General features: G+C 31.3%; 1 protein-coding gene across 1 annotated transcript; it reads right to left on the bottom strand.

Moving 5' to 3' along the window:
* Positions 1–6397: 6397 nt before the first annotated feature.
* On the bottom strand, positions 6398–24491 carry LOC145315887 (protein gooseberry-like). The gene is made up of 9 exons (XM_080156019.1): positions 24050–24491; positions 19700–19766; positions 19113–19211; positions 13218–13355; positions 12849–12949; positions 10394–10599; positions 8356–8487; positions 7666–7779; positions 6398–7373 (listed from the first exon to the last, which is right to left on the bottom strand). The coding sequence occupies exons 1-9, from the start codon at positions 24087–24089 to the stop codon at positions 7062–7064; spliced, it is 1209 nt and encodes a 402-aa protein (XP_080012145.1). The 5' UTR covers positions 24090–24491; the 3' UTR covers positions 6398–7061.
* Between the last annotated feature and the right edge of the window lie 467 nt (positions 24492–24958).

Here is a 24958-nt window from a genome sequence, read left to right as displayed (position 1 = left end):
GCCAATAAGACAACAGTGGAGGTACATTCCGGACATGTCATTGGCTAAAATTGTGTACAGATTTGGGAAGGAAAAGGCTTAATTTTTTCATTTTGTTCGCATAATGAGTCAGCCATAAATATTAGCATATTTTAAAATAAGCTTTTCTTTGGTTAATAATATCGTATAATAATTTATTTGCTTGTATAGTGTAAAGCACATGACAAAGCCAATAAGTCAACTCTGAATAGTTGAATTCCTTAGGATAAGATTAGCTTTCTAGAATCCTTTTTAAAGTTTGACTAATTTTGGGGTCAGATGGAGCATCTAGAAATAATAAGTCTATTATGAAAGGGAAAAGGAGGGGAGAGGGTGGAAGGATAAAGAAAGACAGTTATTAATTTTGTGAGAAGGTTTGAAGATTGGTTGAAAGTGAATAGGCTACACGATATGGCATGTAAGCGGGGGGCCTCTCACACCACCCCTGTGTGTGTGTGTGTGTGAGGTGCGAATATCCTGCCAGGGGGTCCCATTACTTTCAATAAAACAAAGGAAGCGCCCCCCCCCCCCACTCCCCACATATATTGTATTAAACCTGTGTACCCAAACCCATATTACAAAATGTTAATATCCGCTCCTCTCTCCCTTTTATTTCATCCCTCATATTTCAGGGGTGTCAAAATTATTATTTAGAAAACCAATATTTATTAATTGAAATAAAAATTTTATAATTCATTTGTCAGAAACAACAGGCAAAGAAATTAAGATTTCTATTAAAAATAGCAAAAATATCTAAGGAAAATAGCCTAAAACCGATCTAAATCCTGATGAACACATCTAGTAATTCTTTTAAACCGTAATATTTTTAACTTGTATTTTTTGGGTATCTGACGCCCATGTTGAAGTTTTCAGAAGCCACCAACATCCCAATATCTTGAGTTTGAAAAGATGAAAGCAATTTTATATTGTTGGGTAAGCAGGAGGGTGGTCCCAGGAGTTATATTTATTATGAAGTAGGACCTTACTCTATGCTCCTTGCTTACCTTTCATATATATAAGTTTATTTTTGTCAGTCCATTTAGATATCACCACTGATAACCACTGAATCGACTGAGTTCTCTACTTTAGGAGTGTTTCCCATAGGTTAAGAGATGGTTTTCAGCTATTTGATTAATGGGTTTAGGTCTTTGGGTGGTTCTAGGCTATTTTCTGCTTCACTCACTCCTTCGAATACAGTGTTTTTAGATGTTACGGGCGGTGCCACTACAATAAACCAATAATCAAACAAACACTGCGTCATTCTAAAGACATTAAATTGATATTTTTACTACTTTTACAAATACCAAACAATGAGGACAAGGACAATCTGAAATAGCCTTTTTAAAACTATTATGCTGTGTGTTGTTATTATTTCAACCAAAGTAAGTAGCTATAATGTCATAAGACTGTCGATTAGGATATATAAGTTGGAAGGAATTTTAATGTTAGAGGGAGATTTGAAATCTGCATCAAATTTTAAGGATTTTTTATAAAATTCGTTTTTTGTATAATTCTTTATCTAAAAGCGTAAATACAATTTAAGTTCATAAATTTTGACCAATAGGATAGGTGGATTGGAAACTACCTGCGCTCTAATTGGTTGAATGATGTGCGTCACTTAAGCTTCTCCAATCAGAGCGCAGATAATTTTCAATCCACCAATCACAGATGTCAAAATTAATTAACTTAAATTGTATTTCCGCTTTTAGATAAAGAATTATACAAAAACGAATTTTATAAAAAAAAAATCCTTAAAATTTGATGCAGATTTCAAATCTCCCTCTAACATTAAAATTCTTTCTAACTTATATATCTTACTGTAGATATCTCGATATTAAAAAAACCATGGCCACTTTTTTATTTATGCCATGTAGTCGTTATAAACAACAGAAATTTAATATTTACTTAATGCCAACAGTTTTTTAAGGCGTTTTGAAAATCAATGATGATAAAATGTAATATTTTTGACCGCGAATATAAATATAAATTTTTGAGCACCTCTCAATCTATAAAACTAATAATAAAATATATGGATCCCTAACAAAATCACAGTCAAAAAATGAATACTTTTTTTGCTCTAGAATAGTTATTTATCGCATCATATTATAGACAGCTTTCCGCGGATATTAAAATGAAAAATATAAGATTAAAACCAGTTCTGTCAGCCCCGAGGGGCTGAAGTCCTTGGCCACCAAACTGGTATTAAGTTTATATTTTTAATTTTCATATTCGCAGAATATTGTCTGTAATACGATGCTATACATGACTTTTCAGTTTTCTGAGAACAGGTTTTAATCCAGCGGATATTGATAGGTTTTGATGCCATACGGGAAAATTGATTACACCATTAGCAATAACATACAAAATTATATTTTAAATAATAATATAAGCCTCAAAAACATTTTAAAAGGGTTAATTTCAAATTTTACAATCCTATTTAACAAAATAAAGTTTGTCTGCATGTTAGTTAAGGTTTTGTAAACGGCTTTATAAAAACTTTTGACACAAGTGTTTTATTCCTCTGAAACGTTGGTAAACTCTTTTGAAAGACCAATTCTTTTAAATTTTCTAATATTTTTTTTCGTGTTCGAGTTAATCGATTATTTATGAGAAATCCTAAAAAACATCTATTCTGTGTAAGAATGTTAATCCTACAACTCCTATTTCCACAACCCAAGTCTGACCGACAAAATGATGTTGGCAATAGGAACGCTGCTCCTCAAAAATAGTTACCCATATGTTAGTGGCAAAAAGAATCAAGTTTCGGGGCAATTTACTTAACCCTTGCAACGACTTTATTTCCACCTGCTGTTCCTGCACTTTAATTGCAATCATTCAACATTTACACTTTCTCTTTTATATGTGGAGCTACTATTCAATCAGTATCCTCTAGTATAAGTTTTATTGTTTGTCTGTTAAGATCTCGCTAACCACTGAACCAATTGAGTTTTTCATGTCATAATGGCTTTACATAAGGCCCGAAATAATTTTAGTCTATTTAGAAAAAAAGTCTTGGGATTGTTTTATGCAATTGTGCTGTCCTCATACTCCCCCCTTATTAAACTCCCTAGACGCTAGGGGCCCGCCGCTAGTATATTTATATAGTTAATAAGTGAAAAAAACAAGAAATATAAATTCTTTAAAATCAGTCTTTTGTAAAATAAAGAAGTATTATTTTAATATGGTTAATTTGTTATTTCCGGCCAACTACTAAAACCTTTTCTTATATAAAAACAAAACTCTTAGTTGTAGTTTTTAAATTATTTTCAATTGTACCTATAATGGATGTTGTCATTCTTGTTTTTTATTTCATGTATGCAAAGTAAAGACCGTCAAAGGCCACGCAAATTTATTTCAATCTTTATATATTAACATTTTATATTGCAAACCTTTAACACTTTCAACTTTTTAAAGCGTAGCTTTTTTATAAAAAAAAGTTGGGATATCCGTCCGTCCGTTACTGATTGCTCTTATCATTAACGTTAGAATTAAAGCTTGGAATGATGTTTCCTGTAACAATTCAAAAAAATTTACGGACTACTTGGTTAGTTTGATAGTGTTATGACATACCTCATGGTTACAGGAATCTTCATACAAGGATAACAATATAGGACTCTTCTAACATGCCTGCATTGTGATTAAAATTAAAGCTACCCGTTAAAACATATGGATGGACATACATTACTTGAAGAAAAGTCTTAGCCTCTAATGTGAAGTGATAAATGAGAAGGGGAGAGAATATGTTATAGAGAAAATAAGTTCTAAATCCTGCTTTAATTGAAAAAGTGGCGCTATCGGAAATCATTGATCACTGAACATCCGGCCATGTAACACCTACCATCTCCCACCCACACACACTCACACACACCTACACACACACACAGACACAGACACACACATAATATTTCGTGGTGGTGGTATATTAGTTTTTGTTTCAATTGAACATATAAAATTTGGAATTTGAGTGGATAGGTAATTTATAAAGTGACTGTATAGTACATTTTTTAATATATAGTTTAGACTATAATCAAAATTTAAGGTTGTCTTTTTTGTTGGATCAAAAACTTTTATTAAATTTTGATTAGATGGTTCGAATCAGTGACCCAACTTCTCAACCAATAATTTTAATCTACATAAGTGGTAATTTTGTTTTTTGGGTCTTATATAAATTTATCTTCTATTGTCTCATCTCTTTAGTTCCTCTATCTCTTAAAGAAAACTGTAATATTTGTTTAAATAATTACTATTCAACTGAAGTACCTCACTAATAAATATATGAGAATCAATTCATGATGTTAATATGTAATAAAAGAAATTAGCGGGTCACTTCAATGTAGAGGCTACAGGGTGGTCCCGAGTTAATATACAGAAAATATTACAAGGAAAATATTATACAAAGCAAAGTCTCTCACTATGTGATCGTGTCTGTCTCTAATGGTTCTCAGTGTTTCTCTCTCTCGAATAGATGATTCAAGTTTCCATTTTCTTAATTTTTAATTCACTTTCCCTTCTCTTCTCTTTTCGCTTATTACTTAACTCCAACATATAAAAATTGTTTTTAAAAAGGAGAAAACTTATAACACCCTTTTTAGTTGGATTCATACTATATGTAGGAAAATTGTCTGTAATACGATGCTATACATGATTTTTCAGTATAGCTTAGTAACCGATTGATATCCGATGGATTAGAACCGGTTCTCAGCCAAACTGAAAAATCATGTACAGCATCGTATTACAGACAATTTTCCACGAGTATCTAAATAAAAATCATAGAATAATAACAGTTATAATGTAAGCCCTCGCACATAACAAATCTGGATTTAATCTTATAATTTTTTATTTTAATATACGCGGAATACGATTCGATAAATAACTCTTTAATATTAGTTGTAATAGTCCTTTTTATCTTTTGCCGTTCTAAAACGATTTTAAGTAAAAAAAAATATTTACAAGAATGAAAACCATTTATTAACAATAACAATTATATCTATATACACAAGAATAATTAGGTAAATTAATAAAAAAAAACTAATTAATAGTTAATAATAATTAATTTTTAACTATCTGTGGACGGAGTTTTGATCACATTAGCTTAAATTAGATACAAAATATATTTGACTCTTTATCTGGCCAGTTAGGTTTTCTTAAGGGTGTTGATAGGGACGTTTAAGCTTTTTATTTTGAAGAGGTAAAATAAGGGGGGTTATCTAATGTATAAGTAAAACTTTTGTTGGGAGTAAAACATAGGGTTTCCGACTTTAAGGGGGGTAAACACCCCTTTACCCCCAACCTTGGACGTTTATGGTTGGTGATGGTTAATTGTTAAAATTAAAGTAAAAGTTCACTATAATAAACCTAACTCAAAAAGGGCATCACAAAAACTTTTTAGGGGTCCACCAGAAAAAAATTGGAATTTAAGTAATATAAAAATAATAATGACAATTTATTATAGTTAGTAACATGTATAAAAATATAATTTGAATGACTTTATGATATAATATAAAAAGACACGCTTAGTGGAAAGCCTTTTGTTATAGTAAAATTGTTGTAAACATGAAAGCTGTATTTTTATTAACATTTTATGAATATAAAAAATATTGGATATTTATACTTTTATTTTGTAAGCATTTAAGGCAAAATATGACATTTGATTAATCAAATTGTAAAAATGTATATATGTTACATTTTTACAGCTAAATAATGAGTAAAAATATTTAAATAAATTATTACGTTTCTAGTACTGCTGAAACCGATTGATATCCGCTAGTTTAGAACCAGTTCTCAGCCATACTGAAAGATCACGGATAGCATCGTCTTACAGACAATTTTCCATAAATACTAAAATAAAAATCTTAAGATTAATACCAGTCTTGTTAGCCTAGGTCTACGGACCCTAAAGGCATACAAAACTGGTTTTAATCTTTTATCTTCTCATTTTAATATACCCGGAAAGCTGTCTATTATACGTTGCGATAAATAACTATTGCCAACAAATGAAACACAATTTGTTTAAAAACAGAATGAATATGATATATATATGAATACTTGCTAAGTTAAAAATATGATATAGCACCTTTTTAAAACAAAATCTAAAATCAAAATACAGACTTCCGGAAAAAGAAGCAGCTTATAGTGCCTAATAAAAAATGACCTAATACAATACAAATGACCATTAATAGGCCATTGACGTCATTTTTTATTTGGCACTATAAGCTGCTTCAAAATAACCATTTTTTTTTCAAACTGTCCTACCATTCGAAAAAGTTATTCTGTTGATAATAATTACAGCCTGCAATTACTGTAATTAGCATGCAAAATCAAAGAAATCTTTCTTATGTCGCTTTGTTCCAGTGCAGTGTAATTAAATTAGTAAAAGTCAAAAAATATTAAGAACAATTTTCTTTTTCAAAATTCTAAAAAAAATTGCAATAATTAAAATGAAAGAAAATTATTTTGAGCAAATTTGTACACATGTTCACAGTGTTCATCAATTCCATGTGTAATTATTTTGCACCTGCAGTTTTAAGTTACATTTCAAAATAGCACAGCTACTATATAACTCAGGCTTATCCGTATGTTACAACGTTGCAACCTCTCTGGGGGTAAGTTATTCAATTGAAGATTCTAATTTAGAAAGTCTTCAAGATTTTCTATAATATTACTGTTTGACAGTTTTACTTTTATTTATCTAAAATATTACTCTTTAGCTGGGCTGCTCATGGACAAAATTCTCTTGATTTTACATATAATTGATAACATTTTCTTTTTCTAGCTTAAAATATGTTAAATGATCCATAAAATTTGAACTGGGTAAGGCACAGTAAACTATTATACATCTCACTTTGCTAATAATTATTCACCTGACAAATTGTTTATAAAAATAGGCAACAAGAATATAAAAAAAAATAATTTGATTGATAACTAAAGTTTGTTTAATATTTACACTATCTGTTGGTTATCATAAAATGTTCTATTTTTTAACAGATTTTTTTAATGGTTTAACTAAAACACTTTAAATTGTTTGATTGTCAGTGGTTATAACATTAGTACCAATCATACATTGTAGATGGCGCGCCTGTGCTAAACTGTTGGCGGGGGAAGGAGCCCGCCGTGTTTGAGGGGAAGGTGGACTGCGACAGCGACACAGGATGACCGCCACCTGGAGCTGACGAGAAGCTGCCTGGCGGCGGGGCCGACCCGACCATGTGGCCGCCCAAGGAGCTGATACCGGTGGGTGACGGAGGGTTGTTGGTTAGCCCGGGGGGCTGGTTGTGCAATCCATTGTGGTTGGCGGGGTTATCACTGTTGTTGCTTGGGAACATGTTCTTTGACACGTTGTTGTTCACGGGAGATATCTGAAATATTATTAATGTAGACGATTATGATAATAAATATTGATTAACAATTTATTTGTAAGCTTAACACAGATGTTTTTTTCTCAGAAAGATAGATTTTTAGTGCGGTACTATTTATGAACATAATTCTTTGTTGGAAATCTACACTTAAAATGAAAAATAGGTATATTTTATGAATAAAAAGAGTAGTTTTTAAAATTATGTCTGAAATAATTATTAAAATAATAAGTTAATAAGTTGCAGACAGAATATTTTTTTAAAAATTATATCTTGCTGAAAAATGCTTATTTACCTGGGTAGTTAAGAGAGAAGACTGGGCAGCATACTGGTTCATAGTGTGACCCATTATATTATTGGCATAGCTTGACAACCCTTGCATAGCACTGTTATACAGTTGACTTGATCCCTGATAATTATATATAATATTATTAGTATAGCTAGATATACTATACATAGCACTGTTATATAGTTGACTTGATCCCTGATAATTATATATAATATTATTAGAATAGCTAGATATACTATACATAGCACTGTTATATAGTTGACTTGATCTCTGATAATTATATATAATATTATTAGTATAGCTAGATATACTCTACATAGCACTGTTATATAGTTGACTTGATCAATGATTATTATATTAATAAGAGGTTAACTCACATACAAAATATGAATTTTACATATTCATTCAGAGATTACAAGTTGTGTCATTCATGTTTACAAACTTTACACTCTTCAGATGTCAATGTAATTATATATTGTTTATTTACATAATATAGGTACCCTTGTGGGGCTCTAATTCTGTGGGGATACCCAGCACCCAATATGATGTAACCTAACTTGATCAAATATATTAAAAACAATCAACCACCCTCCCTTTTTTTAATTTCTTTTAAAAATTATGGGAGTTTTTTGTGCTAAACAATGAACTTTAAGGAAAAATGCTTAGATGCTTAGTAGATATGAAAACATAATTTACCTGATTTTCCATAATTGACTGTTGCATGTACGGGGCAGGGTAGGACATTGAAAGAGCTAGAGGGTTGTACCCGGGAGAAGAACAGGTTTGGGCAGTTTTGCGCAGCCGGGCACGACGGTTGGAAAACCAGACCTAAATAAAAATTGTCATTAATATTCATTTCATTACCAAAATTTGAAAATATTTTATGCTGAAGAAGAGTTTATGAAGATCATACAAAAACTATTCTTTTAACTTATGTATTGTTCATTAATTCAATTTATTCATTTTATAAAATAGTTTAAATGATAAAATTTAATTATTTATATTACTTACATAATACTATAGCAAAAAAAGAAAACGAGAAGAGCAAAACATAAATTTGTACTCTTAATGCTTTAATTTCAAAGCATGGTTGCCAAATTTTTATTTTTAAGTCTTCTAAGATAAATTTGTGCTTTCACCCATACCTTCCATTAAACCACTGAAATTTCTCACTCCCAATGCCATTTTTTGAAGGAAAAAACATGTTTTAGCCCCTGCAGGATTATAACCCTAAACAGAACTCTCCCTTAGGGGCACTTCTTACCTTTACTTAACCTAACCTAACCCAAAATAAGCATATGAAATACCTTTGGGAAAAAATAATTTGCAATATGAGGGGAACGACCAGACGAAGACCAAAATACATAACTTTTGCACCACTTTCGACGTCATATTCTGCATTTTTTTTTTAGGGGTTTTCTTTCCCACTTCTCCTCTCATCTTCCTCATTATATGACGTCACAGGAATCAAAAGTGACACAAAAGTTATGTATTTTGGTCTTCGTCGAACGACCAAATTGAATTTTAAAAATAGTTTAGCAAATGTCTAATTCTTTTATAAAAAATTGCTAGCGCTGTTTGAGAACGTGCCTTATGCAGACAAAATAGAATCAGTTCCACTCAATCAAAACTAAATAAATTCTATATTCAAAACTCAAAAAGCAAGATTGTAGGCTTATTATTTTAATTATTTTTAAATTTTTTTTCTTTGGAAAGATAAAAATATAATTACTAAAAGCATTTCTTAAATAATTGTTTATTAGAAATCTGTTTGATAAGTTTTAGATAATATCAAAAAAACTAATATTATATATGAGATTTGTTAAATATTGCTCGGTAGATGAAACTTTTTCAAGATGTTTAAAGTCTAATTTTAATGAAGTGAATATTGCATTACTTGTTAACTCATAAATCTATTTGCAACTATTTATAACCCTTAAATCGCCAATGAATCACCAAACATCAACCATTCCCATCATTTGTTCTTGTTTTATGTTAGGTAAAACAAGGTACAGGAAAGCCAGAAATTATTAGAGATTACTAGAAAAAAATTAAATTTAAAAAAGATTTAAAAAGATTTTTGTTGATTTTACAGGATTACTTAAGGTTATTTTTCACCACCCCCCCCCCCCCCCTCCCAAATGCCCAATTAGATAAAAAAAATACTTGAGGGGGGGGGGGGATGTGCTTTAAGTCGATCTAAGAGATTAACCCATAATTTTTATCTAAATTATTAAATTAAATATGTAGATTACTCTTTGACCTCTAGTTAGCACATAAAATATCAAACATATTTTAACAAATAATAAATCTTTCAAATTTAATACCAAAGATTAACTATACTAAACATTTGTGAGAAAATTTTAAATAGCTTTAAAAAGGAAGAAAAAATATGAAAGGTTGAAAACAATTTTGAATATAATTCACATTAACAAGAGAGAAGGATATTTTAAAGAAAATTTCAAATAAAATTATAGTGTAGCTTCGTTACTAAAAAAATAGGATCATGGAAAGAAAACGAAGTAGCGGGTTTTGTCTTAATTCACAATAGCTTTTCTCCTATTTCTAGCTCCTGCGGGGGGGGGGGGGCTCTAACCATGCGAGGTAGACATTAACATTTAACTAACCTAACCTAAAATAACCAATCAAAAGCTACTATGAAAATACGAAAAACCCGTTACTTCGTTTTCTTTCCAAGATCCAAAAATTATATAAACCCAAAACTAAATCTGACCTGTATCCTGGCCTCGCTAAGCTTTGTCCTCTGACTGAGCTCCTCCCTAGTGTATATATCGGGGTACTGTGTCCTCTCAAACGCCTTCTCCAACTCGTCCAGCTGGTAGGCGGTGAAGGTGGTGCGGGACCTGCGCTGCTTGCGCTTCAAGGGGATGCCGGGCTCCGCCTCCATGTCGGACCCCTCCTCGGAACCCTCGGGTTTTACTAAAATAATATTGTGTAAGAAGTGTTTATTGTAATGTTTAATTTGTAAGCCAGTCATAGGTGAGATAATTTGTTCAAATCCCAACGCAGCCCAAGACATTGTTGAAAAAATAAGAAATGGCTTTAAAGGAAATTTATATTTATCCTTATAATGAAGTAGCAGGTGTCTGTCTGCCTGTGTGTACCAAAGAGTCTCTGTAACCATTGAACCGATATTATTCTCCTTTACAAGTTAACTGTTAATGGGTTCTGGTAAAGTTTTATAAGTATTCACTTGATCAACCCTCCTAAGAAAAATCTCGCCTAAAAGAAATTACCCCCTATTCTTAAACTATTAGTAAAAACTATGTCTTGCATTTATGGAGAATACAAATGTTAGCTTTAAAACTTAATATGAAGAAGCGTGTTCTTTTAATCTATATTCATATCTATTTAAGATATTAAGGAACCCTTTGTACTACAAAGGCAAATATAATATTAAAATGATTATTATCTTGCTGTAAAATTTTTCCAAGATGAAACTTTGTTAGTAGCGAAGCTAATATGCAACTCACTGTCCGTCTGTCCGCCTGATCACACAACCTATCCTCCGTCAAAAAAAGGGGGCATAGACTTTTGTTTGAGATATGCGTCTAAAATTTCTTTTGAATATTCTTTGACCATCCGTCTGTTCAGTTTTCTTGATATTTAGGATTAGAAATTATTTGTTTCGAAACTTTTTGCATGTGGTCATCCTTGTTCCATTAAGTTTTATTGAAAATGTAAAGAATGCGTGTAGAGCTATGAAGCTTGGGGAGGGGGGGGGGTGGACCAGGTACCTCCACCTTTTAATAATAATCGTGAACCATTTCGGACACGCTAAAATTGTGCCTGAAAAGAACCCCCCAGAATTGTACAAAGCAAATGTCCCAGCATGGGGCATATTCTACCAACTCCTTACAATTATTTAATAACACTCTGTATTTCTCTTTCTTTCTTTCTCTCTTTCTCTTTCTCTTACTCTCTCTCTCTCTCTCTCTTTCTCTCTCTCTCTCTCTCTCTCTCTATCTCTCTCGTTGGGCATATTCTACCAACTCCTTACAATTATTTAATAATACTCTGTATTTCTCTTTCTTTCTTTCTCTTTCTCTCTTTCTCTCTTTCTCTCTTTCTCTCTTTCTCTTTCTCTTTCTCTTTCTCTTTCTCTTACTCTCTCTCTCTCTATCTCTCGTTGGGCATATTCTACCAACTCCTTACAATGATTTAATAACACTCTGTATTTCTCTTTCTTTCTTTCTTTCTTTCTTTCTTTCTTTCTCTCTTTCTCTTTCTCTTACTCTCTCTCTCTCTCTCGTTGGGCATATTCTACCAACTCCTTACAATTATTTAATAACACTCTGTATTTTGCTTTCTTTCTTTCTCTCTTTCTCTTTCTCTCTCTCTCTCTCGTTGGGCATATTCTACCAACTCCTTACAATGATTTAATAACACTCTGTATTTCTCTTTCTTTCTTTCTCTCTTTCTCTTACTCTCTTACTCTCTCTCTCTCTCTCGTTGGGCATATTCTACCAACTCCTTACAATGATTTAATAACACTATGTATTTCTCTTTCTTTCTTTCTCTCTCTTTTTTTTTCTCTATTTCCCTCTCTCTTTCTCTTTTTTTCTCTTTCCCTCTCTCTTTCTCTTTTTTTCTCTCTCTCTAAGAATAAAATATTAAAATAAAATCATGGTAAATTCATTGAATGTTATTATGTTGAGTAAAATTTTATCACATATTATAGGTATTTCTTCCTTGAAATAAATTATTCTAAAAGATCAAATTGTAATAAAATATTTTTGCTTTAAAATATTCCACTTTTTTATCCATCATTTTATTTCCATCTTTTTTATAATCTTTATACCTCTTTTTCATAATCTTTATACCTCTTTTTCATAATATTTATACCTCTTTTTCTTAATATTTATACCTCTTTTTCATAATATTTATACCTCTTTTTCTTAATATTTATACCTATTTGCCCCTTCATTTAATTCACTTATTTTACCCCCTAGGCTTTTGATATTTTTTCATCTTCAAAATAATTTTTTTCTGGTGGTCCAATATGAAATGAAATTACATCTTTTAATGGCATGGAACAAATTTGTATTAAAACTAATTTTCTATGCAAAATGGAATAAAAATATTCATAGAAACCACAGTTTTTTTTTGAGAATTAGTCATAGAATAGCAGTTAAAAGTGTAGCTGCAAAATATGAGATTCCACTTACTTGTTTTCTTAACCTCTTCATCGTCTCTGCCCCTGAGGAGTCGTGAGATTGCGGAAACACTCGGTACTGATGACTTGTCACATATTCCCTCTTTTATCAACCTATATAAATATGTGATATTATGGAAACACTAGGTACTGATGACTTGTCACATATACCCTCTTTTATCAACCTAATATAAAAATGAGATATTATGGAAACACTCAGTACTAGTGACTTGTCTCATATGCCCTACAAAACAAGACAAAATTTTGTTTCATTTGATTTTCGAGGGCTTTTATTGAAGGTTATTTTTACAATAAATTTGTTTGTCAGTATGTCTATCTTTCATAATCCAGAATATTTAAAACAAAATCAAGTAAAAATCACCTGTCCCTAATCTCCCAACTGAAAACTCCAGGATTTTCTTTTTTATAATTTTCTATCTTCATTTCAATTTCTGGGGTGGCCAGCTTGGGCTTTGACCCTCCCAGGACTCCTGGACGGATGCTCCCTGTCTCCTGGTACCTGAATATACACACTATTAATACTAGATCCTACCAGGACTCCTGGACGGATGCTCCCTGTCTCCTGGTACCTGAATATACACAATATTAATACTGGATCCTACCAGGACTCCTGGACGGATGCTCCCTGTCTCCTGGAACCTGAATATACACAATATTAATACTGGATCCTACCAGGACTCCTGGACGGATGCTCCCTGTCTCCTGGTACCTGAATATACACAATATTAATACGAGATCCTACCAGGACTCCTGGACGGATGCTCCCTGTCTCCTGGTACCTGAATATACACAATATTAAACCAGGATCCTGCTATGCCCCCTGGACGGATGCTTCCTGTCTCCAGGTACCTGAATATACACAATATTAATACTGGATCCTGGACGAAAGCTACCTGTCTCCTGGTATCTGAAAATACAAAAAATTAATACCAGATTCTACCAGGACTCCTAGACAAATGTCATATTTTTTCTGATACCTAACTATACACCAAAAATAATCTTTTTCTAAAAAGTTGAAATGAAAAACAAACAATAATGTTTAGTTTTACCTAATTTGTTAAAAAGTGGTTTCCGTGTATCAGGTCTAAAATTTTAAATCAAAATTTGCATTAGTCTTGGTCCAGATTTAGACTAGTTTACGGAGGGCTAAAAAATCACCCTCTATAATTGGAAATAGCATAAAGAACCCGGTATTAGTGTCTTAGAAATTATCTTAGTGACGTAACTAAAAACGAGGGATTAGAGGGGAGGTGGGAAAGGTAACCCCTAAAAAAGAGATGGATAATAGAGGTGATTGATAATTAATAATTGATAAAGAAAATGTAGGAAATAATTTATACTCTCTGTACTTTCTACCATAGATTAATTAATTTGTATTTTCTAGACAAGGATGACAACATCCATAAAAACGAAGCACAAAAATCAGAAGGTAGAACAAACGCACAATAGCTAGAGTGTCAGAACTTAATAAGCAGAATATTAATTTTGAAGTCTAAATGAAATTGCACATAAATTTGTTGCAAAATTGCGTAAATATAGCATACAGTAAAAGGACATACTTCCGTGCAAAATTTGAAATCAATAGTATAATTCTAATATGTCTAATAAATGTTGTCAAAAAAAGGTTGAAAAAAGTCTGCATATTTGATTAAATTTTTCTTAAAATCCGCATATTATGTTGATATAAACTATAATATATTATCACTAGCAGTAACATCACTAGAAGCTTTTAGGGTGGTAAGGGGGAAAGTTCATTCTTCCAATTTTCAATTTAAGTTTTAAAACAAAGAAGTAAAATTGCGGAGATGGTACTTTTTTCTAGGTGTTATTTTTTTTGGAGAGTGGAGAGCCCTCTTCCTAAATAGTTATAAACTTCTCTATACCTATAATAAGCTTCACTGTAAAGAAGAACCCTTTAGGTTCAGCGGTTAACAAGATCCGTTGCTACAGTCAAAAAAAGCTTAGCTTACTAATTTATATAATAGGATATAATAAAGTAACAGGATGTCTGTTTGTCTGTCTCTTTGTTTGTTTGTTTGTCTTTTTCTTTTAAAATCTAGAAAAATAAATTGGTTTATAAAATTGGACTCTCTCCTCCTCAAGTGCCCCAAGAGGCCTCTAAGGCGTAGCCGCTAGTAATAGGATACAGTAACAAAATGCTAATCCTTATATCAAAGTAAAAGAATGTTTGTGTGTGTGTGTCTATTTATATGGAAGGATCTTCCTAACTAATATGCTTCTCCTTTGCAGGGACATAGGTCATAGGTCATGGGAAAATAATGTATAGAGTAGATGCAGGGGGGGGGAAGGGGTGATTACTTGAGGGCACCCTCAAATTTTGGAAGTCGTTAAGTAGATGCACATATATCTTGGGTATAGTCCCTTTCATGACAATGCCTCTTAAGGGACGTTTCTTGGCATTTTCACAGTAGATTTTATCCTATTTCTAGCCACTGCGGGGGGGTGGGGGGGGCTCTATCCATGCGGGGCCATTTTCCTAACCCTGCAGGGCAATCACCTAACCTAACCTGAAATAATCCATCAAAAGCTACTGAAAAAAAAAATACATTAAAACACCTCTTAAAAGACCTTTTCACTTAAAATTTCAGTTGTCTTTCTTCAATAGCAGCCAAAAAACACACAAAGCATGTTTTAAATGGACGTACTGACTTTCTGTTAACAATGATAGAGTTGCTTTCTAAATTATACCTAACTGTCATAGGAATCATCATGAAGAGTTTGAAATTGATAGGATAATTCTAACATGTCTTGTTTAATAATCTAAAATCAATTAATAATTTTATCTAATTTCAATTTCAATTTATCTATGAAATAAATGTAAAGCTGTACAGGTTAAGGCTACTATCTGACTCAATACATTTCTTTTTCTCCTCTTTTTAGCAACCGAATGAAAGTAATTCTTTTCAATTCCAGATAATTATAAGAATTGGTAACATTTGCTTAGATATTTATTTTATAAAAACATAGCAAAAAAAATAATAACCGTATTATAATACAGGTATTAAATATTTATATACAAACAATAAAATTGAATATGAATAAAAATTAAGGATAGATCAATCAAATAATAATTATGTACAGTGTCAAAGGACTAAACAATCTTGTGAGAGGTAATATAACTTATGCATTTTAAAAAGATATTTGTTAAATAGACTGATTATTTAAAGACATATTTGTTAAATATGTTGCTCTACTGGATATCATTACCCTTGTTAGAATGTACCATTCATAAAGAAGGTTATTTTTTAATGGCAAAACTGTTAAAGCTAGCTTTTTTTAAATTACGTTCAAATTCCGTTAAATATATTGATATAAATAATCTAATAATTGATTGTTTTGTTTTTATTCGTAATTGTCTTTTTTATATATACATTATTATGCTTAATTAAAAATTTCTGATAAACATCTCATTATATTTAAAGAAAAATTAGCTGTCTCTAAATTTAATATAGAAATAAAATTATTATGGAAAATCAATTGATTTTTCATGGTAACAGCTATAAGTTATAAAATACAGACGAATTTATAGATGTAATCTTGAAAAGATAGCTTTAATTTAAAATGATAAATATGCGTTATTTTTACCAAAAACTAGACAAAACCCTTTTTTGTTGTTGTTGATAGCAATATCTTATTTCTTTACTCTCGTTTATATATAGTTTTAACCTAATATCTTTTGATTTAATTGTTATTGGTTTGAAATTTTGACTAAAAAGCTGGCTTAAAAAATAGCTCATATGTGATAAAATATATAGCATTTGCGCTAACTTATGAAGGGTTTATACAATAAGTATAATTATAAAAGCAAATATTTGAAAATTATTTAAAATCATTCAATGTTTAATGTAAGATTAAGCCAATTATTAATCACAAAATTACATATAGGTTTTTTATTATTTTGCTAAATAATCTATAAAATATTTACACATTGTAAGTCAACTCTTGAGTTATGTAAGAAGTACAATATCAGCTGATAGATCTTATTTCAATTTTGAAAGATAATTTTATAAAAAAAAAATAAAAAAAGTTGATTTTGTTTTTTAAAAGTGAGCAAAAATAATGTAGAATTTTTAGAAATATTTTTAATATTTTTTAAAAGCACAAAAAATCTTGATTTCAGGCCTATATTAACAATTCTTAAAAATCCTAGTAGTATCGACACATCCTATTTTTTTTACGTCACTAAGATAATTTCTAAGACACTAATACCGGGTTCAGCATAAATGATTCCTCACATTCTCTACAAAAAAAAGATTTTAAAATCTTTAAAGGTTTAAGTTGAAGAGATAAAACATTTAAAAAACAGATATTTCATTAATTTCTTTAAAAGTTCGATTATATTTTCAGGAAGTTCATTATTGAAAGTAAGATCTAGAATAAAAACATATGTTTTAATCATTTACTTTTAAATGCTTTTTAATTTTATAAATTGTTTAGTTATTGATAAGAACACTAATAGTATCATTAGTTTCAATAATATAATTTATATTAATATATTGGTTCCCTCCCATCCCATTAGAGAGGCAGTTTACATGATAGATTATCAAACTTAACCAGCCAAATTGATAAATTACATTACCAAACACCAATACTGTTCATTAAATTCCTCCCATTACAGATGTTTTCCTCCTCCTGCATGTAGCATTACGGATGTGCAGCCAGACTGTTTGTGTGTGTGTGTGTGTGTGTGTGTGTGTGTGTGTGTGTGTGTGTGTGTGTGTGAGTGTGTGTGTGTGTGCAGGAGGTTTGAATTTTTTTGATATAGGTTGTTAATAAGGGTGAGGAGGTTGTTTTATTCCCATTCATTACCATTCTAACATTGCCTGCCTAACTAACTAGAACATATAATTTACCTTCATCCGCTAGTGGATCAATAATCTCCCCCCCCCCCCCTTAGGCCCTTTTTAAAATTTTGAAAAATCTATGAGTTTGTTCTTTCATTTAGGCCCAGTAATGTTTAATAGTGTCTTTGTGGGTAGTGCCTGTATTAACAAAATGATGACTTATAATAACAATATGGTATTTAATAAAAGTGGCCAAGACTGACAAGGAATCGACATACTGTTGTAAGATATACTTTCTTGATATATACAACTTGACAGTTACACGTATTGATTTGAAGAAAAATAATATATTAATCCTGTAACTGTATTGACTTTAGTCTTATGTTGATATGATAAAAGCTCAACCACAAAATAGTTTTTCTTCTCTAGAAGAAAAAAAGTAGGGTGGGGGGGGCACGTCTACCCTAGTCGTGAATTTACCCAGATATATGGTATAGGAACATAATATTACATTACACCAAATTATACCTTTTCAATAACATTCCGTTTAGCGCGGCATTGACCATAATTATCTTCAATTAGTCATTAGCAAAACTTTGGAAAAACAAGGAGAATTTGACAGGGCTGGCGGATGAACGATGTGTGTAATGTTCAGGAATAAAGTGGGTATGCAATTCTAGACAATTTTAAAAAATCATTTATGGTTTTAAACTTTATTTTAAATGTTTCAAGTTTCAAGATAACCCATCAAAGTATTTTTAAAGAAAATATTATTTAAACCCTTTATGTGATAGAAGTAATATTTTTACTTTTTATATTTTATCATCAAATGCGAGGGGGGGAGGGTTAAACTACACTAAATCACAAATAATTGCAATACCCATTTTTACATTCCTCAATCAATATTGCTAAAAAAAACCGTGAAAATCCATAAGCACGCTACTACTAATAATGCTTTTTCAGATATTTTTAAAAACTTACAATAATTCCTTACTCCCTGGTAATGTATAAGATTATATAGGTGTTAGAAAAACATCCTTTAAAGAGAAATTAATGTATATTTGTCTGTTATTATCATACCAGCTATCCGAAAGAATTAAAGTCTATCATTTAACTACTCAGTCAATCATTCAATTAAGGATGAAATTATCTTAAACATCGAAGAATAATGTATTAAAAATTAAAATTACAGGGATAAACAATGGACGATAAATTGATCTTCTCTCAATTTTTAAATTTGAAAACACGCAATTTTTTTTCGTTGATTTTACAAAAAAATTGAGGGGGGGGGGTGGTGGAGGGTTCTTCCAAAATGGCAATACTTAATGACACTTTACCTCAAATATCGAGATTATTTCAATATTATTACCAAAACAAGGAATATCAACAGCTGAATAAATATTATTTTTGAAAGAAGCTTTGTATTGGTCAAGTATAAAGTAAAAAATTACCTATTTAATATTTTGCTAACACAACCATGGCTAACTCTGAGCTGTCTGCTGATGACACAGGGTCGGATCCCAGCCGCTGCCATCTCGATAATTTTTAACCTTAACATGTTTCATCAGTAAATAAGCGATTTGGAAATTTTACTTCTAAGGTTAGGTTAGGGTATCTTACGTAAGACTGATTGATGCTCCGCAGGACTTAAAAAATGGGAGAGGGGTGCATTTGGTCAAATAATCGCAATAAGTAATTCTAGCAACAATTTTTAAAAATCTGAACATATATCATATTTAAAATGTAAGTAATCAGACCTCTAAAAAAATGCAAGAACTTTAAATATTACGTTTCTGGGGACAATTTCTCAATAACAAAATAAAAGATTTAGTCTTGAAGCAGCTTATAATGCTTAATAAAAAATGACGTCATACAATACGAATGACCAATGAGAGCCAATATACATAATAATTGATGCTGGCCTATCATTAGTCATTTGTATCGTATGACGTAATTTTTATTAAGCACTATAAGCTGTTTCTTTAGTCTTTAATGCATATGCAGATTAATAGCTGAATAGGACATTGTTGAAACCTACCTGATATGATTTGGTAGAGGCCTTCCATTTATGAAAACGCCGCCCAACTGATTTACTCGTCCTTGCCCTAAGTATAAGATTATTAATTACTTTTTTTATAATCATCATAATCATAAAAATAAAAATCATTTTAAGAAGTGGTTTTTTATTCATCGCTCTATCCGAGTAAGACAATATCTTCTTTGTTTATTGATGAATTTTAATAATTCATAGGCTCAAGATTTAAGCATGTCATATTTATTTTAAAAGTTAATAATCTTTACATCTAAATTAATAATTTTCAAACATTAATTGAATTTAAAAAAACTCTAAAGTATTACTGTGCCTTAATAGGTTTTTTTTATTTAGTTTTTTTTATAACTACGCTTTTTACGAAAACCATTATCCTAGTAAACTTTATCTCATATTTTAAAAGTTTATATTTAGATTACTTATGTTTTGGGAAGTTAGTTATCTTATGCCAGTTCTTTGTTTTTATGTATGCTATTAGAGGGGGGGAATTAATATATCATTCGTTAAACGGGAATTTGCCAAGTTTTAAAACCCATTAAATCCCAACAATTTGATGAAGTAATGTTTTTTTGGGGGGGTTGAAATAAACCAAGCTTACCTTCTTAATTTATTTGTAAAACCACGATGAAACAATAAATTGTTTCTAATTCTTATTTCCATATTAGACATTTTAATAACTTAACAATAAGGTTTCTTTAAAGAAATGTATTTCTTACTCTCTATATTTTAGTTATTGCTCTATAAATTAAAGGTAAAGGAAGGGGGCAAAAATCAACCTAAGATTTTAAATAAAATTAATTATGACCCCTTGGAAGTGAAGAACTTATCTTTTCAAAAGGTTTTTTTAGGTTAAATGATTTATTCGTCTTTTGGAAGAAATCTCACAGAATAAAATAATAATATTCTATTTTTTGAACAAATTATTGTTTTGAACCCCCTTTATTCAATGCATGTCACCTATCGAATTTAACATAAGCTAGACGAGTGAAAATATTTTAAATTGCCGCCAAATTAGTCAACAACTTTGCCGCCAAAATATTAGAGATGTGCGCTGGAGCGCGCGCGCCACAAATTCTGAGTTCGTCACTTTTTTAAGAGTAGCGCCGCGCTGTGTCTTTCAATAATTGTGTGTGTGGATGTTATGGGTTGTGTTTTGTATACGTGTTTGTGTGTGAGTGAATTAGCGCTAAAGAATTGAAAATGAGGCTTAATATCACGACAGCTATTCACGGTTTGGCGGCTAAAAATTGACTACTTGAAAATTGCTCTGCCATCTAAATTATCGCCACCTCTAATAACAAGTTTTAGCTACCTTTTAGTCCATAATTTTTAGAACAAGGTTTTTAAAAGCATTTTGAAGATCAAATTTAAAGATTTTGGTTTTACATAAAAAAGCTCTTTTAGAATATTTTTCATATCACTCAGTATTCTGAATAAAGAAATTTTTAAAATAATGTAGAAATACTTAAGAAATTAACCTTTTAACGTAATATACATTATTTCTAAAATTAAGACTTATTCTACCTACATAATAAGTACAATGGAAAAGGTGAAACTCAAAAAAATATATTTTATTATGTGTCATAAAAAAAGTAAAAAATATAAATTTGCAAAAAGAGGCCGAAATGTGAGGGTTGTATAAAAAGTAAAAACTGGAGATTCAACTCATTTTCTCTCCACATCAAGTGAAAAACCTTCCCAGGAATAAATGGAGAGGATAAAATAGGGGATCTGCTTAAAGTACATAAAAATTTTAAGTCAACCGATCTAAAAATACGCGTTCTTTTCCCAAATAAAGGTATAAATATCTTCAAAATGTCAAAATATATTATAGATAAACAAATTTAGTTTTAACTTTTTAGATAATCCTTTCATTCCTGTAAACCTATCCGACTTTCCTAAGAGTTTGATTTATAAAATAGTAAAAAGAGAAATTTAGAGGAGCACAGTATAAAGGGGGTCAAATATATTAGTCACTAATTTCCCCTGACATAGCAAATGGGGAAAGTGGGGAGGGTATGTGCATATGAATAAAGCCGAAATAAAACAGGTCATATATCTATATAACTATCTTTCTATCTATCTACTGCCCGTGACAATCTTATTAAAGCCTATTTCTGGTTAACTAGGGGGGAAAGTATGTTTGAAAATGGATAGTTCAGTAGCACGGACAGTTTTTGGGGGCTGTGCACTTTTCAAATTTGATTTATGTATTTTCAAGATAATTTTGAAAAGCTCCTTTAACTTGATAAGGTAAAGAGTAACAAAATCTTTGAAATGATATCCTATTTCTTTTATACATTTTATAAGGGAGGGAGGTGATATTGGATTTAAAATTATACTGGCCAAGAAAATTTTATGCTGAAGGTTATATATAGGCTTTAAGATAAAAGCTTCGTAAAAAGTTGGTAGATATAGAAGACTGCTCAGAGACTGTAACCATAACAATCGTTTTATGTGGATGAGGGAGGGGAGGGGGGGGGGGGGGTAGAACACAGCCCAAACCCATCCCAAGGCATAAATTAAAACTTAAAAGCCTAAAACCTTCTCTGGATGTATATATAATGTTAAAATCAATCGGTTTGGCGGTTTGAGAGATCTTAAAGGACAAATAAACAAATCTTACTATTTTGTAATGTTAAACAAATAGGACATTTTCAATTAAATTAAAACGCCATTACATTTTGGGATATATGATGGCTTATATTTATCTAGATTTTGCTTTTGTCTTTCTGCCTTTAATCAGGTGTTTGGTCTTGGTGTCATTTCAGCAGGTTTAACAAGGATATGACAATTCCATTTGAAAGCTATGTCGATTTATTAGGGTTAATATAAGAATTTTGAACAGTATGTGATTTTAAAACAATAATATCCTTAAAAATATACATCAGATTATATAATTGAGAAACATTAAATTACAAAAGTTTTTCCCTCTCTTTAACTCTTTTATTATATATGTATCTCCAAGAAAACGATATTATTGGGGGCGCAGCTATTCAATAATTACGGTCTGTCTGTTTGTCACTCCGTATGGGTAAGTTTAAGAAATTGTTCCAAACAAATGTGATTATTGGTAAAATTAATGGATTTTATTATTACTTGGATCTTAAACCAGATTATAATGTACATCAATAAAGTGAAACATGTAGCGGGTTAAAATAACAATCCCAACCATCACTCCCTCCTTTACCCCCTCACCCTCCCTCCTACTGGGTGAACGAACTGACCAAAAAATGTCAGGGGAAATAGCAATCTACTTTTCCCTGTCAATATCCATGGATATTCTACATTTATTGTGCTATAACTAAAACAATCCCCCCTTCCCCCCCCCCAAAAAAAAAAATTTGTATTATTTGAAATATTTTTAAAACTAGATTTCTAGCCTCTCCAGAGCCTTATCACTGCGGAGTCTTTCTCACCTTATCTTAACCTAATTTAATATAAACATAAAAAATTCAATCAGTTTATTTGTAGTCCCCATGTGATTTGCGGAAAACTGTTAATACGTTATTCGTATACAGTTTCTCATTGTTTAGCTACAAAAAAAACCAATAGGACAAATTGAGACAGAGTGTAGGAATAATCCGACCACATTATTGTTTTTAAATTGTACAAAGGGTAGGTTTTGTTTAATTTTATCCACATGATTAGTGAGGTATAAACAGTTTGATTTCTTATTATAGAGCTTTACTTGTGGAAATTCTATTATCAAAAATTTTATCATCTTGAATAAATATAAGCAGAAATTTTCTTTTGCTGTAAATTCCTTTTTAAGGTAGACGGCTCATTGTGTCTAACTGACCATCTAGTGTATTAAATCTGTAGCAAAAGTCTTTTTATGCTTGTAAGATCCGTGCAAGAGGGTAATATTGTAAGGTTTTCAATAATTGTCTAAATTTATTGATACTATTTTATGAGATTTTCAAAAAATTTAACTTCTTTATTATGCTAAAAATAATCTGTAATACTAAAAAAGTTAAACAAGAAATAATAATTAAAGATTTTTTATATTTATACCTGTCAGTTAGTGTTTTTATTTAATTTAATAAATGGCTCAAGTGTAGTTTTTTACATATTGTATATTTGTTTATTGATAATAAAAAGAATATCAATCAATATTTTAATGCTTTTACCTTTCTAAAATGCATTGTAATATTCAGAAAATCATCTAAACTAAATATGTCCCATTCATAAAATCCCTACCACAACTCCATGTCTTGTAAATTTAAAGAGTGAATAACTCCACCCACAAATGGTGTATGGTGAAGGAGGCTACCCTCGAGGTTATCCTCCTTCATGTGAGCCGATAACTACACCTTGGGTACAATGAATATTTACCTTGGAAAGGATATCCACTGAATGGTATCGGATGCATCATTATAATTCGTAAGATTTAACTTTTCAATTCTCAAACTGTCTTTTACAATAAATCACAATATATATGTTCTAATATATTTGTTAATAACAACCATTTAATTTTATTAGTGTATGAAGATTTATTTGTTGGGTGGCTGTAGTAGGGTTATGTTTGTATCAAGTGTGGCTAATTAGACCACAACTATAAAGCAGACAATCCACACTTTTTATTCACAATTACACACCATTCAATGTGTTTAGTTAAAATGTGTAATCAAGCTTGTAATGATGATTTCTCCACGCTAATTTCAAGCCAAGCCTCTTCCAATTTTTAGGCTTCTTTTCTGCAAACTAAAGCATTAAACTTTGATTTTCCGCGCATGCAATAATTCTCTGTGTGTCATATAGAGGCTTGATACGGCGGAAGACTGAACTATGTTCCGCTCATTATTACCTCGGTTCCGCTCCCTCTCTCTCCCTCCCTTAGCAACTCTCTCACTCCCTCCCTCACCATTATTAAAATGTAGAGAGAGGGGAGAGAGAGAGAGAGAGAGAGAGCTTTCCAAGCCTTAGGCAGTAATATGTGGTATAGGTATAAAATTCATGCTGAATCTACGAATGCACACACCCACACACATACTACCCTTTTCAAACCTCCCCCCCCCCCCTCTGGTTGAATGTTAAGCCCAATCTGGCCCCTGCTAGCGCCTGCTAGCGCCTCTGGCTGAGCAACGCCTACCTCTCCTGGCCCACCTCATCTGGCCGGACAGCCAATAGAAAGCTTACTTTCAACTTGACTTCACCCCCCCCCCCCTCCCCTCCCTCCTTTTCTGAAACTATTGTCTTTCTCCTTCTCTTTTTGTACATATTTTTCTTACCTTTTGAGACTAA

Source organism: Acartia tonsa, chromosome 4 (genome assembly GCF_053477335.1).
Source record: "Acartia tonsa isolate MP-2025a chromosome 4, ASM5347733v1, whole genome shotgun sequence".
Classification (NCBI taxonomy): Eukaryota; Metazoa; Arthropoda; class Copepoda; order Calanoida; family Acartiidae; genus Acartia; species Acartia tonsa.
This window is presented reverse-complemented; position numbering and strand designations above follow the sequence as displayed.

Excerpts from the sequence above, each read along its gene's own strand:
- LOC145315887 (XM_080156019.1), bottom strand. The coding sequence starts at position 24,089 with ATGATGCATCCGATACCATTCAGTGGATATCCTTTCCAAG. Across the intron at positions 19,767-24,049 it reads CAGTGGATATCCTTTCCAAG|GGCAAGGACGAGTAAATCAG; the intron begins GTAAATATTCAT and ends TCTTATACTTAG. Across the intron at positions 10,600-12,848 it reads TGAAGAGGTTAAGAAAACAA|TAAAACCCGAGGGTTCCGAG; the intron begins GTAAGTGGAATC and ends ATATTATTTTAG.